Source organism: Polyodon spathula, chromosome 23 (genome assembly GCF_017654505.1).
Source record: "Polyodon spathula isolate WHYD16114869_AA chromosome 23, ASM1765450v1, whole genome shotgun sequence".
Classification (NCBI taxonomy): Eukaryota; Metazoa; Chordata; class Actinopteri; order Acipenseriformes; family Polyodontidae; genus Polyodon; species Polyodon spathula.
The window spans coordinates 2172741-2188079 of record NC_054556.1 but is presented as its reverse complement, the minus strand read 5'-3'; the positions used below and the strand labels follow the sequence as shown (position 1 = coordinate 2188079).

The 15339-nt window shown below is 48.2% G+C and overlaps 1 protein-coding gene across 1 annotated transcript in view; it reads left to right on the top strand.

Annotated features, from left to right (window-relative positions):
- The window catches only part of LOC121298374 (high mobility group protein HMGI-C-like), a 12464-nt gene extending 7170 nt beyond the window's left edge, over positions 1-5294 (top strand). The window contains exons 3-5 of the mRNA XM_041225484.1: positions 224-307; positions 756-806; positions 5175-5294. Coding sequence (XP_041081418.1) covers positions 224-307; positions 756-806; positions 5175-5294 — 255 coding nt within the window. The remainder of the gene's footprint in view (positions 1-223; positions 308-755; positions 807-5174) is intronic.
- The last annotated feature ends 10045 nt before the right edge of the window (positions 5295-15339 follow it).

Here is a 15339-nt window from a genome sequence, read left to right as displayed (position 1 = left end):
GGCCACACCGTTCTGCAGCATTGTCGCTTTTGCAGTTGGGAATGGAAACCAAGCTGCTCCCTCACCTCTGCTGCTATTGGGTGGCCCCCCCAGGGTAGGCTTGAGGTTCTCTTGTGTAAACTCACATATTAAGCTCGGTGGAGTGTAATTCAGCTCACTGGGCCTCTAGAACTGCCTGAACTCTTATAAAAATTATCACACTGTTTTTCTTTTTTACTTCCAGGAGCCGGCTGGCCCCCCCACCCCGAAGAGACCTCGCGGGAGACCCCGTGGCAGCAAAAACAAAGGGCCCCGCGCCACCCCAAAGGTACGCAATGCGGGGGGGGGGTTACATTTGTTTTGCTTTAAATATACATTTACTTTTGATGCCTAATTAGAAGAAATAGTCTGACATCTCTGACCTGATCCTTCTTTGCATTTGTAAGGGAACCAAATAAAAGATTCCTGCAGTATTGCAAGGTAAGAACATGGTATTTAAATGTTAAAGCAAGCAGAGAAGTACAGGGGCACATCACATGGTAACCAGCAGCTATAAAGCTGTGTGTTTGAGGCCTCCGCTCATTCACTCAATTAACCATGCGAAAAAGGCTTCAACAGCGCCCCCTACAGGGTATTTATTTTTATAGCATAATTAGCACTCTACCTTGTCAAGATAAGCCAAAAAATGTTTGGGTGTACCACAAAAAAAAAAAAAAAAATCTATTGCAGAGCACAGCAAACTGTTTGTGTTCAATGCTGGATTTCTTTTTGTTCAGAAAGCTGAACCTACTGGAGAGAAGAGACCAAGAGGCCGGCCGAGGAAGTGGGTGAGTAGAAACTTCCTAACTCCGGCTCCAGGCAGCTTACTCTCCTGCAGCAGAGCTTATAGGACTGCTACTGCTTAATTGCTCCTAAACAGTGACATCATCTGCATGTACTGGTTCAGTCGTTGTGAGAATTGCATTTCCAAATCAAAGGGCAATACGTCAGACTCCTCTTTTGTCTATAGCCGCAAGACCAGTGCACTCAGCAGCTTGTTAAAACTCTCTGATCTGAAACACTCTAACACAGAACCTTATTATTTCATTCGGCCTGCAGAATCTTGGTCTTGTTAGTTCTTTGCCTTTTTTTCCCCCGAGCCACTAACTAACATCTGGAACAAAGCGCCCAAGCTAATTAACTTGGGCTTGCAAATTCAAGTGATTGTTGCTCCCTGCTTCCTCCGGACTGTATTGTATAGCTGCAGGTAAAGCGTTATTACAGACAGCCGCTCGTCACAAATAGCAGTTTTGCTGCATATGCCAAAAATGGATAATAGATGTGTGTGAAATGACATGGGACCAGGATAATAACGAGGGCTCACAGGAGAGGAGTTTAATAGTGCAGCTGAACTGGAAAAAGCATTGTCCTCCTCTTCATCTTGCATATGATGCACACCACACACGCATACATACACACGCACACGCACACGTGCGCACACACACACACACACACACACACACACACACAAATCCCAGAGCTAGCATGGGTTGTTCCTTGAAGGGACTCCTGTGCCCCTCCAGTACATGCGTTGGGTGCCCCAAAGACCAGTATTAGTGGGGAAGTGGTTTCCCTTCCTTTTCTAATGTGTTTTAGTTAGCTTTCTTTGTTGTGTGTGTATTGGGGGGGGGGGGTGTCTGGTGTGTCATGAGAGCAAGTACCATCAGGAATCTATTAAACACACAGCGCTTCCTTCTGCCGGCTAACCATTTCCCATTTGAAAACCTCTGTTGGACCCAGAGATAGTGATCCACACTTTGCTGTTGTCTCTTCAAAAACTATTATTCAGCCTGGGCTCCTAGCATATAGCCACACTATCTCCCGGTCAGCTCTAACTCCTAAGCCACGCTATCTCCCAGTCCTTATGCTATAACTGCTAAGTGTTGCTGTCTCCCACTCTCATAACTCCAAACAATAAACCCCACTGCCTCCCAGTCCTCAGCCATAACCACTAAGCCCTCTACCATTCTAGTCTGTAGCTCACTAAAATGATTGTGACTAACATTTTTCAAATGTTTGGTACTACACTGGGTTAAAGAAAGTTCTCATTTTCCATGCCTTATTCAGGAAATCAGTTACATCTGCACTTCCTAGGTCAGTGCATGTTACTGGCTGAAGGCACGTCAGTCACAAGAGGAAGCAGGTGGTTGGTTAATGACTTGAAAAAGCCAAAGGTTGTGCAACAGTATTTTAAAGTATTGCTTGCAAACAAAGATTGTATGAACCTGGCATACTCCCAGACAGCATGTTTGAAAAGAAAGAAGGGCATTTAACCCTTTCTGGCTACAATCACTTGGAACTAGCCTGCTTCTCTGTGCTCAACTCCAGGGGTGGCTGCCTGGTCAGCTCCCTGGAACCTGCTTGTTCGGCAGGCAGGAACGTGTAGTAGTGGAGAGAGAGGGAGAGGGAGAGGGAGTCTGGGTAATGGCCACAGTTGGTCCTGGAGGAGTGGAACAGCAGGGAGGAGGAAATGTGTTTGATTAGAGGAGGAAACGGGTCTGCTGGGGCCCGCATTCCACAGATACCACACACAATAGAGAGAAAGAGCCACGGCCAGCAGCCGGCATTCACAAATCAGCCTGCAGGGGAGGGGCGGGGCTCACACTGGCTGGGGGGCGGACAGAACCCAGCAGCAGCCAAGCATTGGATAGTTTAAGCCAGGAGGGAGTGTCTTTGATTGGTGGGGTGGGGTTAGAGGTGCGATTTGCTCCATTGAGATTGGAAACTCCAGTGGTTTGTGTTGCAAAAGGCAACTGGAACCAGAGATTAGAAACAACAAATCAAATCTTCTTGATTCTAATCTTATTGTGATCAAGAAGAGATGAAAGGCAATGGGTGGACAGGAAACTGTAGCTCTCTGCTTGTTGTAAAAATGTCAGTCCTTCCATATCACTGTAAAATAATTTGTCAGGTCTATTCTCAGTTTTGTTTTATAATTAATAAAATAAATCATGATGTTTAAAATATTATATCTAAAATAAATAAAAACACATATAAAGGTCCTTGAATATATTGTAAAATTAAGTCAGTTTGTTGGATTATACCCAGATGCAAGTGAAAGGTCTACAGGTGACAATAAAAGGCTGTTGTCATTCTCAAGATGGTCGAAGTGTGACAGACAGACAGACAACTTAAATGAGTGCAATTAAAACCTCTTCTTTTTTGTATTTATTTATGTATTTATTTATACATTTTTAAGGTGTTTATTTGCCTCTCTATCAGGGCAACAGCCACGCGGCCACCCAGAGTAGGTTCCCACCCAGGACTGAGTCGAGACAGTGTGGCCTCGCCACCCTCTTTGGCCACCCTGCCTCGGACCCTGGGCCACCGCCTGGCCATTTGCACCCTTGAGTACTGAAAGGGTTCTTATTTACAGCCAGTCTCCTTCCTTTGGAGCTCCTAGTGGAGGTTCTGAGTACCTCTGGCCCCGTGCCAGCAGCCCTGCTTCTGTTCCTTGCTGCTCTCAAATGTCTGCCAGATGGAATTCAACTCCAGTCACCCTCCCCCTCTGTCCCTCTCTCTCGCTCCCTCATTCTCCTCCATTCTCCCTCTCCTTCTCTCCCTCCTTCCCCCTGTCCCTTCTCTCATTCTTACACTCTCTCCACCCTGCTGGAAATCCCAGAAACACCAATAAAATAGGATTTAAATTATCTTCAGAAAATAAAACAATGTTCTGCGCTAATGTGAAGTATAATATAGACACTGAATCTGGCTTTGGAATAGCAATCAGCTGAAGTAATTAAGTTGGAAATTAGAACACTCATGCACTCGTTTCTTTCTGGTTACACAACAAACCGGTATGTAGAACCGGCATCACACTGGGTTATTTAACAGTAAATGTCACTACAGACAAACAGGCATTTTTAATGAATTTTTTAACCAGCCTAGTCATCTTCAGAAACAGGCATCATCACCAGTTAAAAACTCTGTGACTAGCTGAAAACCAGTACTGCGCTTTGCTGTCCAGATACCCCTTCTTCTCCCACCCTTGTTCATGCTCCGTTCTCTCAGCCCCTCTTGCTGTTTTTCTCCTCTTTCGCCCTTTCTCACATTCCCCTCTTCCCCGTTCCCCTCCTGGTTTTTCTCTGTGTGTGTCTCTGGCTCTTGCTTGCCCTCCCCCTCCCTTCTCCTGGCCTGGTGCCAGCTCCACCCCAGTAGAGACCAGTGTGCTCTGTTTTGTTGTTTGCAAAGTCTGTTTCAGTTTTATGAATGGACAGCCTCTTCCTGATTCCTTTCTTAAGGGACAAATGCCAATCAGACACAAACGCTTCCGCCCCCTCTCTCTTCTCCAGCTACTCCACAGCTGTACAGCTGTTTTGTAGCAGGAGGGCTGAGAACAGAGTGATTTTTGTTGCTCACTTTCTTGGTGTATAGTGACAGTGCTGGAGAGCTGAGAATGGAGTGTTTAGACTAGTGCTCATTATTCAGAGTAATTAATCAGAGTAATGACAGCGCTGCAGAGCCGAGACTAGTGTTTAGACTGGTAATGACAGCGCTGCAGAGCCGAGACTAGTGTTTAGACTGGTAATGACAGCGCTGCAGAGCCGAGACTAGTGTTTAGACTGGTAATGACAGCGCTGCAGAGCCGAGACTAGTGTCTAGACTGGTAATGACAGCGCTGCAGAGCCGAGACTAGTGTTTAGACTGGTAATGACAGCGCTGCAGAGCCGAGACTAGTGTCTAGACTGGTAATGACAGCGCTGCAGAGCCGAGACTAGTGTTTAGACTGGTAATGACAGCGCTGCAGAGCCGAGACTAGTGTCTAGACTGGTAATGACAGCGCTGCAGAGCCGAGACTAGTGTTTAGACTGGTAATGACAGCGCTGCAGAGCCGAGACTAGTGTTTAGACTGGTAATGACAGCGCTGCAGAGCCGAGACTAGTGTCTAGACTGGTAATGACAGCGCTGCAGAGCCGAGACTAGTGTTTAGACTGGTAATGACAGCGCTGCAGAGCCGAGACTAGTGTCTAGACTGGTAATGACAGCGCTGCAGAGCCGAGACTAGTGTTTAGACTGGTAATGACAGCGCTGCAGAGCCGAGACTAGTGTTTAGACTGGTGGTTCAAGGTGACCGTCCCAGCAGGGGGACTGCCGGAGAGGGAGGTCGGACGGATGCTCTCTCTGGTCACTCACCTGCCTGCTTTCTTTCTTTGCAGCCCCAGAAAGTTGTTGAAGAAGAAGCACCCCAGGTAAGTGACCCTGCCTCCTCCATTCATTTTGTGCTGTCTGAACTGACACAAGCAAGCGGGCGGGCTCAGAAAGCCAGGCAGCACTAGAGCTGAAGTTAAGAGTCCTGAACACTGACGATTTTTATGTTTCTGTATTAGACATTCTCTGAGCAGTTTTACTGCCTGGTTACATAAATGAATACAATGTAATTTCATGGTAACACCATGTAACTCAGGCCCTTTCCATGTAATTACACACTTATCACACCCACAGTGTAACAGCAGAAAGCACTGATAGTTATTACCATGCTGTTACATGATTACTTATGTGCTACCAATGATCTCTGCAATAGACGCCCAAAATGAAGTCAGCGATAGTAATATCTTACATCCCTGTGGCTTCACAGATGAATGCACACTTCTAAAAGTAGTTTTAACAGTGAGTTTCAGTTAGTCACAGGGGTGTTTTGTGAATAATCTAAGTTCAAATGGTATTGTAATTTACTATATTATAGTTCGCTGTATGCCCTGAATGTGTCTTTTGGACCCCTGCCTTACATATCTTACATTTTGAGATAAGAGGAGACAGTTTATTGGCAGGGTCCATTATTAGGAAATATAGCTGTATTCCACCTACTGACCCTAACCCCTTTCCCTTTGCATCACTCAGAAATAAACTGCAAGGAGCTCAAAATAGCAAATTTCCCCTTCTAACCACACTGAACAAACAGCAGACTTTTCCATTTCTATCTCTGCTGTTGTTTTGTTCTCATGTTTACAGAAAAAACGCACTCTCTAGTGGTGAAATAAAGGTACGACAGGTCTGTCTTGCTTTGTTCTGGGTGGCAAAGATTTGGCCATAATGCACTCTGGCAGTGGAAAAAGCTGTTCCCAGCGGAGCAGAGCAGTGAAACTGGGCAAACTGAAGGGGTCAGCTGCAGGTCTAGCTATCTGTAGCTAATACCAGAATGGTCTGGTATGGTCTCCATTCATTTCAAGGCAGGCCTTCAGTCTTTGAATAACATTTGTAATCTTTTTTCAGACTCATTCATGCATGTTCCTAATTTTGAGTTCTTTTGAACTCGTTATTTTTTTACTGGTGATTAGTGTATTTGACAACCTGGCTAGATACAACAACAACAACAACAACAACAAAAGAGAATCTACGAGCTCAGTCCAACCCCCTTTGTAAACGTTTACTGCAGTACACTGTGTTAAAAGTATGGGAAAGAGTGGTAGATTGTATTGGAACAAATATGGTAAAACACGAAAGGTACTCAAGAGTGCTCTGTTTGAGAAACATATTGAAATAGCTTGAAGGCGCTTTAATGCAATATAAATACATGTTCGACAGCGGTGCATAAAGACAAGGCCTGTGCCGTGCTCATGACTGACAGTGCTTTACCGGCCTGTGCCGTGCTCATGACTGACAGTGCTTTACCAGCCTGTGCCGTGCTCATGACTGACAGTGCTTTACCAGCCTGTGCCGTGCTCATGACTGACAGTGCTTTACCAGCCTGTGCCGTGCTCATGACTGACAGTGCTTTACCAGCCTGTGCCGTGCTCATGACTGACAGTGCTTTACCATCCTGTGCCGTGCTCATGACTGACAGTGCTTTACCATCCTGTGCCGTGCTCATGACTGACAGTGCTTTACCAGCCTGTGCCGTGCTCATGACTGACAGTGCTTTACCATGACTGACAGTGCTTTACCATCCTGTGCCGTGCTCATGACTGACAGTGCTTTACCATCCTGTGCCGTGCTCATGACTGACAGTGCTTTACCAGCCTGTGCCGTGCTCATGACTGACAGTGCTTTACCATCCTGTGCCGTGCTCATGACTGACAGTGCTTTACCATCCTGTGCCGTGCTCATGACTGACAGTGCTTTACCATCCTGTGCCGTGCTCATGACTGACAGTGCTTTACCATCCTGTGCCGTGCTCATGACTGACAGTGCTTTACCAGCCTGTGCCGTGCTCATGACTGACAGTGCTTTACCATCCTGTGCCGTGCTCATGACTGACAGTGCTTTACCATCCTGTGCCGTGCTCATGACTGACAGTGCTTTACCATCCTGTGCCGTGCTCATGACTGACAGTGCTTTACCATCCTGTGCCGTGCTCATGACTGACAGTGCTTTACCATCCTGTGCCGTGCTCATGACTGACAGTGCTTTACCATCCTGTGCCGTGCTCATGACTGACAGTGCTTTACCAGCCTGTGCCGTGCTCATGACTGACAGTGCTTTACCATCCTGTGCCGTGCTCATGACTGACAGTGCTTTACCATCCTGTGCCGTGCTCATGACTGACAGTGCTTTACCAGCCTGTGCCGTGCTCATGACTGACAGTGCTTTACCATCCTGTGCCGTGCTCATGACTGACAGTGCTTTACCATCCTGTGCCGTGCTCATGACTGACAGTGCTTTACCATCCTGTGCCGTGCTCATGACTGACAGTGCTTTACCATCCTGTGCCGTGCTCATGACTGACAGTGCTTTACCATCCTGTGCCGTGCTCATGACTGACAGTGCTTTACCATCCTGTGCCGTGCTCATGACTGACAGTGCTTTACCATCCTGTGCCGTGCTCATGACTGACAGTGCTTTACCATCCTGTGCCGTGCTCATGACTGACAGTGCTTTACCATCCTGTGCCGTGCTCATGACTGACAGTGCTTTACCATCCTGTGCCGTGCTCATGACTGACAGTGCTTTACCATCCTGTGCCGTGCTCATGACTGACAGTGCTTTACCATCCTGTGCCGTGCTCATGACTGACAGTGCTTTACCATCCTGTGCCGTGCTCATGACTGACAGTGCTTTACCATCCTGTGCCGTGCTCATGACTGACAGTGCTTTACCATCCTGTGCCGTGCTCATGACTGACAGTGCTTTACCATCCTGTGCCGTGCTCATGACTGACAGTGCTTTACCATCCTGTGCCGTGCTCATGACTGACAGTGCTTTACCATCCTGTGCCGTGCTCATGACTGACAGTGCTTTACCAGCCTGTGCCGTGCTCATGACTGACAGTGCTTTACCAGCCTGTGCCGTGCTCATGACTGACAGTGCTTTACCATCCTGTGCCGTGCTCATGACTGACAGTGCTTTACCATCCTGTGCCGTGCTCATGACTGACAGTGCTTTACCATCCTGTGCCGTGCTCATGACTGACAGTGCTTTACCATCCTGTGCCGTGCTCATGACTGACAGTGCTTTACCAGCCTGTGCCGTGCTCATGACTGACAGTGCTTTACCATCCTGTGCCGTGCTCATGACTGACAGTGCTTTACCATCCTGTGCCGTGCTCATGACTGACAGTGCTTTACCATCCTGTGCCGTGCTCATGACTGACAGTGCTTTACCATCCTGTGCCGTGCTCATGACTGACAGTGCTTTACCATCCTGTGCCGTGCTCATGACTGACAGTGCTTTACCATCCTGTGCCGTGCTCATGACTGACAGTGCTTTACCAGCCTGTGCCGTGCTCATGACTGACAGTGCTTTACCATCCTGTGCCGTGTGTGCCGTTTACCGGAGTGTGTCGCATTAGAATTCATTGAACCATCCTGGGCCAGGCGTGAGGGAGTAGGTTTGCTTGCAGAAGCAACTGTTGGGTTCCAGTGAACAGAAGAGTTCTTTGAAATGCCCCTCCCTGGCGTGTTTGGTGCCAAAGCCCTGCAGAAAGGAAACTTCCACTTCAGATGAAAAGCAATAGACTGGCTTCTGACTGTGTTCTGCTTCTGACCTAGCAAGTATCTGTGTCACCTAGTAACCTTCCAACTGCCACTTGCTACAGTTTCTCACTTTCACTCACCTTTTGACAGAATGCAAAGAACAGAGAATGAGTCAGGGTGGTGGGAAAACAAAAAAAGACAGTTAGCCTCCACCTTGTCTTTTTCGGTTTCGTTAGAAACTGAATTTCCTTGAATATGGGTTGGGGAATCCCTGGTCAGGAGGGAGAAGTGCTTTGTCTGCATGCTAGGGATTGCAGACCTTCTCCTTAGAAGAGTTTACTGTGGTATACCAGGGTAAAAGCATGTCTTAAAGGCATGTAGTTCAGGGCTGCAGTGGGTTTGAGTAGCTCAGTGTTCAGGGCTGCCATGTGGAAGGCAGTGGGTTTGAGTAGCTCAGTGTTCAGGGCTGCAGTGTGGAAGGCAGTGGGTTTGAGTAGCTCAGTGTTCAGGGCTGCAGTGTGGAAGGCAGTGGGTTTGAGTAGCTCAGTGTTCAGGGCTGCAGTGTGGAAGGCAGTGGGTTTGAGTAGCTCAGTGTTCAGGGCTGCAGTGTGGAAGGCAGTGGGTTTGAGTAGCTCAGTGTTCAGGGCTGCAGTGTGGAAGGCAGTGGGTTTGAGTAGCTCAGTGTTCAGGGCTGCAGTGTGGAAGGTAGTGGGTTTGAGTAGCTCAGTGGGAAGATGGTGGGTGGTGCTGGGCTGGTGAACACACAAGTACCCCTCTGCACCGCGCTGCCCGCCGAGGAAGGAGTTTAGTGTCAGGAAGTGCACACAGCTGGCTGGTCCTGAGGAAAAGCTCTTCTCCGAGCCGCCCTGGCCTTGCTAACACGAATCCCTTAATTATGGGAAGCAGTAAAACTCAGGAAGCTGGAGCTGGTTTATGAGGGCCCTTTAAAGCTGCAATAACAGAGTTATTGGAGTAACGGTCCACAGAAGGAGGTGTTTGGTGGGGAAAGGACTCCCTTGTCTGGACCACTGCCCAGCAGACAGCAGTTTCACCCCTTAGCTCCAGTAAGGACGCCAGGAAGCCACCTGTGCAGACGACTTCGGACCACATTCAGATCTGCCAACAATACACTACATGGCTTTGTACCAGTCCCTTCCTGTCCAGCCTATCTTTGAGGACCATCACAAATATGACATCTGATTTTGGGAGAATGTAGCATTGCTTTTTTTCAGAACCTCAGGAATGAGCTTCATTTACTTCCATCCTTCCACCAGCTACACCTGCTATGGAGCTGTCATCAGCCTCCTCTGCTTCCTGCCTGTCTCTTTGACGCTCTGCCCCTCTGTGGTTGAGATGTGCCGGGGTTTCCTGGAAACACTGTGAGGGTTCACTGACAGCACCTCCGTCACCGTGCATTGGGGGCCTCTGACATCACATCCTGTCGACGCTGCTCACCACAGAACCAATAAGGGTGACGTCAGATCTTGTATGGAGGCTTGTCATTGTTATGGTGACAAGCACATAAATAAATAACAAAAGGGTGTCCCAGCGTGTGTGTGGCAGAGACCCGCAGCCTTGTTTCTGGTGCTGACAGTCCCTGTTCAGTTTGGATCAGGGGTGTGTGTGGCAGAGACCCACAACCTTGTTTCTGGTGCTGACAGTACCTGTTGAATTGGGATCAGGGAAACAGTTCACTGAAATTTGGCAGCAAGGAAACGTGGTTATAAGTACCTGAAATTAACTTGCATCATAATTGCAGCAACAGTAACAGTAATTTGTTGAATTCATATAGGATTTGTGTGTTATTGCTTTAAAATGATATCTTCCTAAACATTTCCCTTTAGCTAATACATCATTGATCCCTTTGCTATTAGGTTTGGCCAGACAGTTAAGAAGCAGTACGGCTGTGCTCTGTGTGTTTCAGTGTGTCGTTGCATCCCTTCGAGATGTCTGGGTACATTGCACTCAGCATACCAATACTACCCCTCTTAGTGGCAGTCAGGGTGCATTTCGACAGAGACACTTCCTATTAGCATTACAGTTGATATAGTCCCCTATTTGATTCCCACATCCCTGCATGTGGCTATCAGTAACAGTTCTCTACATATAGCTACAGCGTGATAGAGCTCTGAAGTGGTCTGCTCGGTCCTTTAAAAAGCTGTTGAGTGGGAGGAGGGCTGGGGGGTAGCTTTGATCTGACTGTTATCTGGTGATTTCTGGGAAGAGTGCCACGAGGGCTATTACAAAGTGCCGGCCCAGATGCAGCAATCAGCGAAAGCAGACAGCAGGTTTTTCTGAGAAAGCCCTCGGTCTTCCTATCTGTCCGGGGGATCTGCTGTCCCAAACCTCCGAGTTCCTCTGAAAGCTGTGTCTGAGCCTGATCTCTGCTCCGAGGGGAGGGGGGTAACGGGTTGGCGGTGTTGTGGTCAGGTTAGCTAGCATGCTCATGTCTCCCTGATTTCCTGTGGTTAACCTCCGGGCAGGAAGCTTCCCCTTCTGCCCAGCATTCCACCATTCAGACCGAAACCCCGCTGTGGCTCCGTCCTCAACCCAGACTCGTTCCGCAACTGCTAACGGGCGCTCCTTCTGCCAAATGTGCTGGGTCCAACTGTAGCTTTGTGCTGAGATTCCCCTTCAGTGGGGTTCCCCTTTGTATGTGTGGCTGCTGTGACTAACGCCATGGAAAGTCAGCAGCCCAGCCCTTGATTCACTTAACTTAAAGTCTTCCCAGTAGATATTAATGACACAACTGTTGCATTGTCAGCCTAATAACGATAGAGGGCACAAGAGCCAGTCGTTGGCCAGCCCTGACCTAGACCATGTAGTTTCAAGCAGCTAGCGCATTAGCAACTTGTGCAAAGAAGGATTCTTGCAGAATGCTCTTGTGGTTTTTAAGAAGCCAGCTCAGGTTTTTGCAGCAGCAAACAGAAACACGACTTGTGCTGCCAGTGTGTGAGCTGAAATGCTGTCCTTAACAGTACGAGATCCTGGAGTGCCAGGAGCCGCTCAGCGGCACACGCAGTCAAGGAGCACTTTCTCCGATTGAAGTGTGGATGTTTAAGAGCAAGCCAGACACCTGTACAGGCAGGTACAGCATAGGAAGCTATTTCTAACTAGCGCTCACACTACCCTGACCACTGCACATTGACACTGTATAAAAAAGTGGCGTTCATCGGATTGTATCCCAGTGCAAGCTGGAAGATCTATAAGAAGCGAGGAGTCTATGATAAAAGTTTGGAGGACATTTAGTTCAAATTCAAGGCAGTCATGTTTACCATTGACAGGCAGCAAGGACTTGTACATAAGACTCCACATTTTGAATGAGCACCTTAAAATAGCTAATATATGTCTTTCTGTCAGTCTGTTTTTCTTACTTAAAAATCTCCCAACAATTAAACGGTCCACCTTTTTGAAAACAAAACCATTCTTGACTGTTTCTGAAGAGCTTCTCAAAAGACCCTCTATAGTATAATCTTTTTATCAAACACAAAAAACTTTTTATGAATCACTTCATTTCCAGTTGAAGTCTGAAAGAGATTTGAATCAGGCCCATAGGAGTTTCTGTGCTTTCCTATCGCAGTGAGACATCGGTCCGGGTTTCTGTGCTGTGCTTGAAGTATCGACCATGGTTCGTCAGTTTGTCTATGTTGTAAGTCAGTAGGAGCTGCTGAAACGTCCCTCGTGGGTCACTGCTGGAGTGGAAGGGGTTAAGTCCGAGGAGCCCCAGCTGAGTCCAGGCGGTTGGCAGGTCTACTCTCCCCTGTGGAGCTGGCAGTCAGTGTGGGAATCCTGCCCTGGCGCTGTGCACACATGCCTGCCCTACATTTGTGCCCTCTTGTCAGAATGTGTGTAGAAGGAACAGGGGGGTGGGGGTTGGTCTGGAGCCAGGAGCTGCTCAGCAGGACCACACCAAATTCAGCTGTATGATTTACTGAACTACCGACAGGCAAGGAGACAGGGAGGCAGGCAGGGAGACAGGCAAGGAGGCAGACAGGCAGGCAGGGAGACAGACAGGGAAGTAGGGAGGTAGGCAGGGAGGCAGACAGGCAGGGAGGTAGGGAAGCAGGCAGGCAGGCAGGGAGGGAGAGAGGCAGGCAGGCAGGGAGAGAGGCAGGCAGGGAGGGAGGCAGACGGAGGGAGGGAGGTAAGCAGGGAGGGAGACAGGCAGGAAGGCAGGGAGGGAAGCAGGCAGGCAGGCAGGGCTCTCCCGAGACTCTGTCAGGGATGCAGGATGCCCCACTTGGAGTTTTCTTCCAGCCACACACCAGGTGTGATTGAGGTCTGAAGTTTACTGAAAGTTTACTTTTAAACCTTCTGCTGAAGTTGGTTAAGAGCCCAACAGTCTATCTGAGCAGCAGTTTAGCAGTTGTTGCATGCTTATACCGTGCATTTTCTGTGATTTACCAGAATTAAGTATGGATTTCACAATGCTTTACCATGCTTATCTGTGCTTTGCCATGCTTTCATTTACTACCTTACTTTTACTGTTGTAAAACGCAGTATAAGGGATGGAACAGGACTTATTTGGGACTGCCCTGGGATGAGTCGGTGTCTCTCCCTAACCACAGAGCTGCTTGCCTCCACATGCACTCCACTCTGAAGGACAGGGGGTATTCCAGGCCCAAGGGTGACCTCTAGTGTACAACCAGTGGTATAATCCTGACTGCTTGGCTTTGTAGTTCTTTGGAATAAAAAGAAGCCGGGCTGTAAGTTAAACCAGATAGATAGCCAGATCTCAGTGAGGTAAGACTGGAGAGAGACTATAGACAGCAGTTGGTCAGGTAGATCTCAACCTTTCTTACAGAGGAGACTGTGCCCCATTCTCCAATGCTTCTAACCTGACGAAGGGGGTTCTTCTGTAAGGCGCTGGCCACACTGTGGCTGCTCCCCGGCTCCTCACAGTCACCAGCAACCATGCTGGAGCAGCGTCTGCTGGAGCCGTGGTCCTAACAACTGGAATTAATAAGGTTCCAAGTGGCAGAAATAAATCAGAGGGCCTCTGAGAAGGGCTTAGGGAGAGACGCATTGTTTACACATGAGGTAATAGGGGATAGCCGAGGGCAAGGGGGGGGAGGTGGTCGACAAAGAGAAAAAGAAAAGGGGCCCTGATCCACAGCTGGAGAATTGGAATAAACATCCGCCTGTGTGCCTAAGCTGAGATTTCCAGCTCCGAGGTCCCTGGAGCTGAGCTAGGTAGGGTCACAGTTACCCCCCGTGTCTGAGCCCTGGCTGTGCACCGGCAAACACCAGAGATCATACCAGATGGATTTGAATTCATAAAAAAAACGAAGCCATTCGTGTGGTGCGGTAAGCTTCTAACCTCCGAGGGGATGAAGTCCTGAGCTGGTTATGGCTCGCGACAGGGAATGATTTCAAGTTATCCACCCGGAATAATCATGTTCTCCATGAATAGTGCCTGTTTTGTTCTTATGTTGCATTGCGTCCCCTGTGCTGGTCATTCAGATAAAATGTGTCTGTGTGCTTCTCTGTGAGTGTTTTAGCAGGACTGTACATGCTGGCGTACAGCCGCCTGTATCACTGTGTTTTGGGGGGGTAGTAGAAGAAAGGAACCGGATCGGGATGCCTGGGCAGCTTCTCCTTGTCTCTTCCTGCCGGCTTGTTTGTGAACAGCTGTCACGGAGTTAACTCCTGGAATGTTTGCTGATCCCACTGTCCGCTTGGATTTGCGCAGCGACTCTGCTGAAACAAGGAACGTTTTTATAAAAATAGACGTGGCTTTCAGCTGAGACAAAAGATGGCCAACTAACTTCCACGCTCGAGCCACGAAGAGGCAGCTTGTGTGATTTACTGCAGGACTCCAGAGACACTTTATAGCAAATGAAAGAGCAGCATTTGAACCAGAAGTCTTTCTCAATGGCTAAGACTGAGCTTTTGACTAGCAGTGCTTTTTTTGTGGTTGTGCTGCTGTTATCATCATAATACGTGTTTAAGGTAATGATGACCTGCGTATACCAAACTCTGCTTGGCTGGCTAGATTTCACAAGGTTCTCATGAGATGGTCATTGATATACAGAAAATAGTTTGGTTCTGGAAATACTAAACCATTGATTCTCAAACTGGGGTCCAGTAACCCCTGGGGAGGGGCGGGTCCACTGCATTAAATACAGTCAGATTATTAGTACAGCAATCTCACTTGTATTATTTGTTTTATTTTCAAGTTTATCCAACACATTATGGCTTTACATATTATTTGTATTTTTTGTGAATTACTTTAAAAATTAACCCACCCCCCCCACCCCCAGTCAGTCGAGCTTTGTTTTGTCAAACCCTTCGTGATGTGATTTGATCCCCCCCCCCCCCCCCCCCCCCCCCCCCCCCCCCCCCCCGCAAACAAGAAAGTCCGTTGGTCTCCTTCGTCGTCTCCCTGGAGTGTTGTCGTTAGTTTCTGGAGTCCTCTTCTGATCACTGGAACAAAGTCATTTGGAGATGGAGTAACCGATCCGTGCGTCGT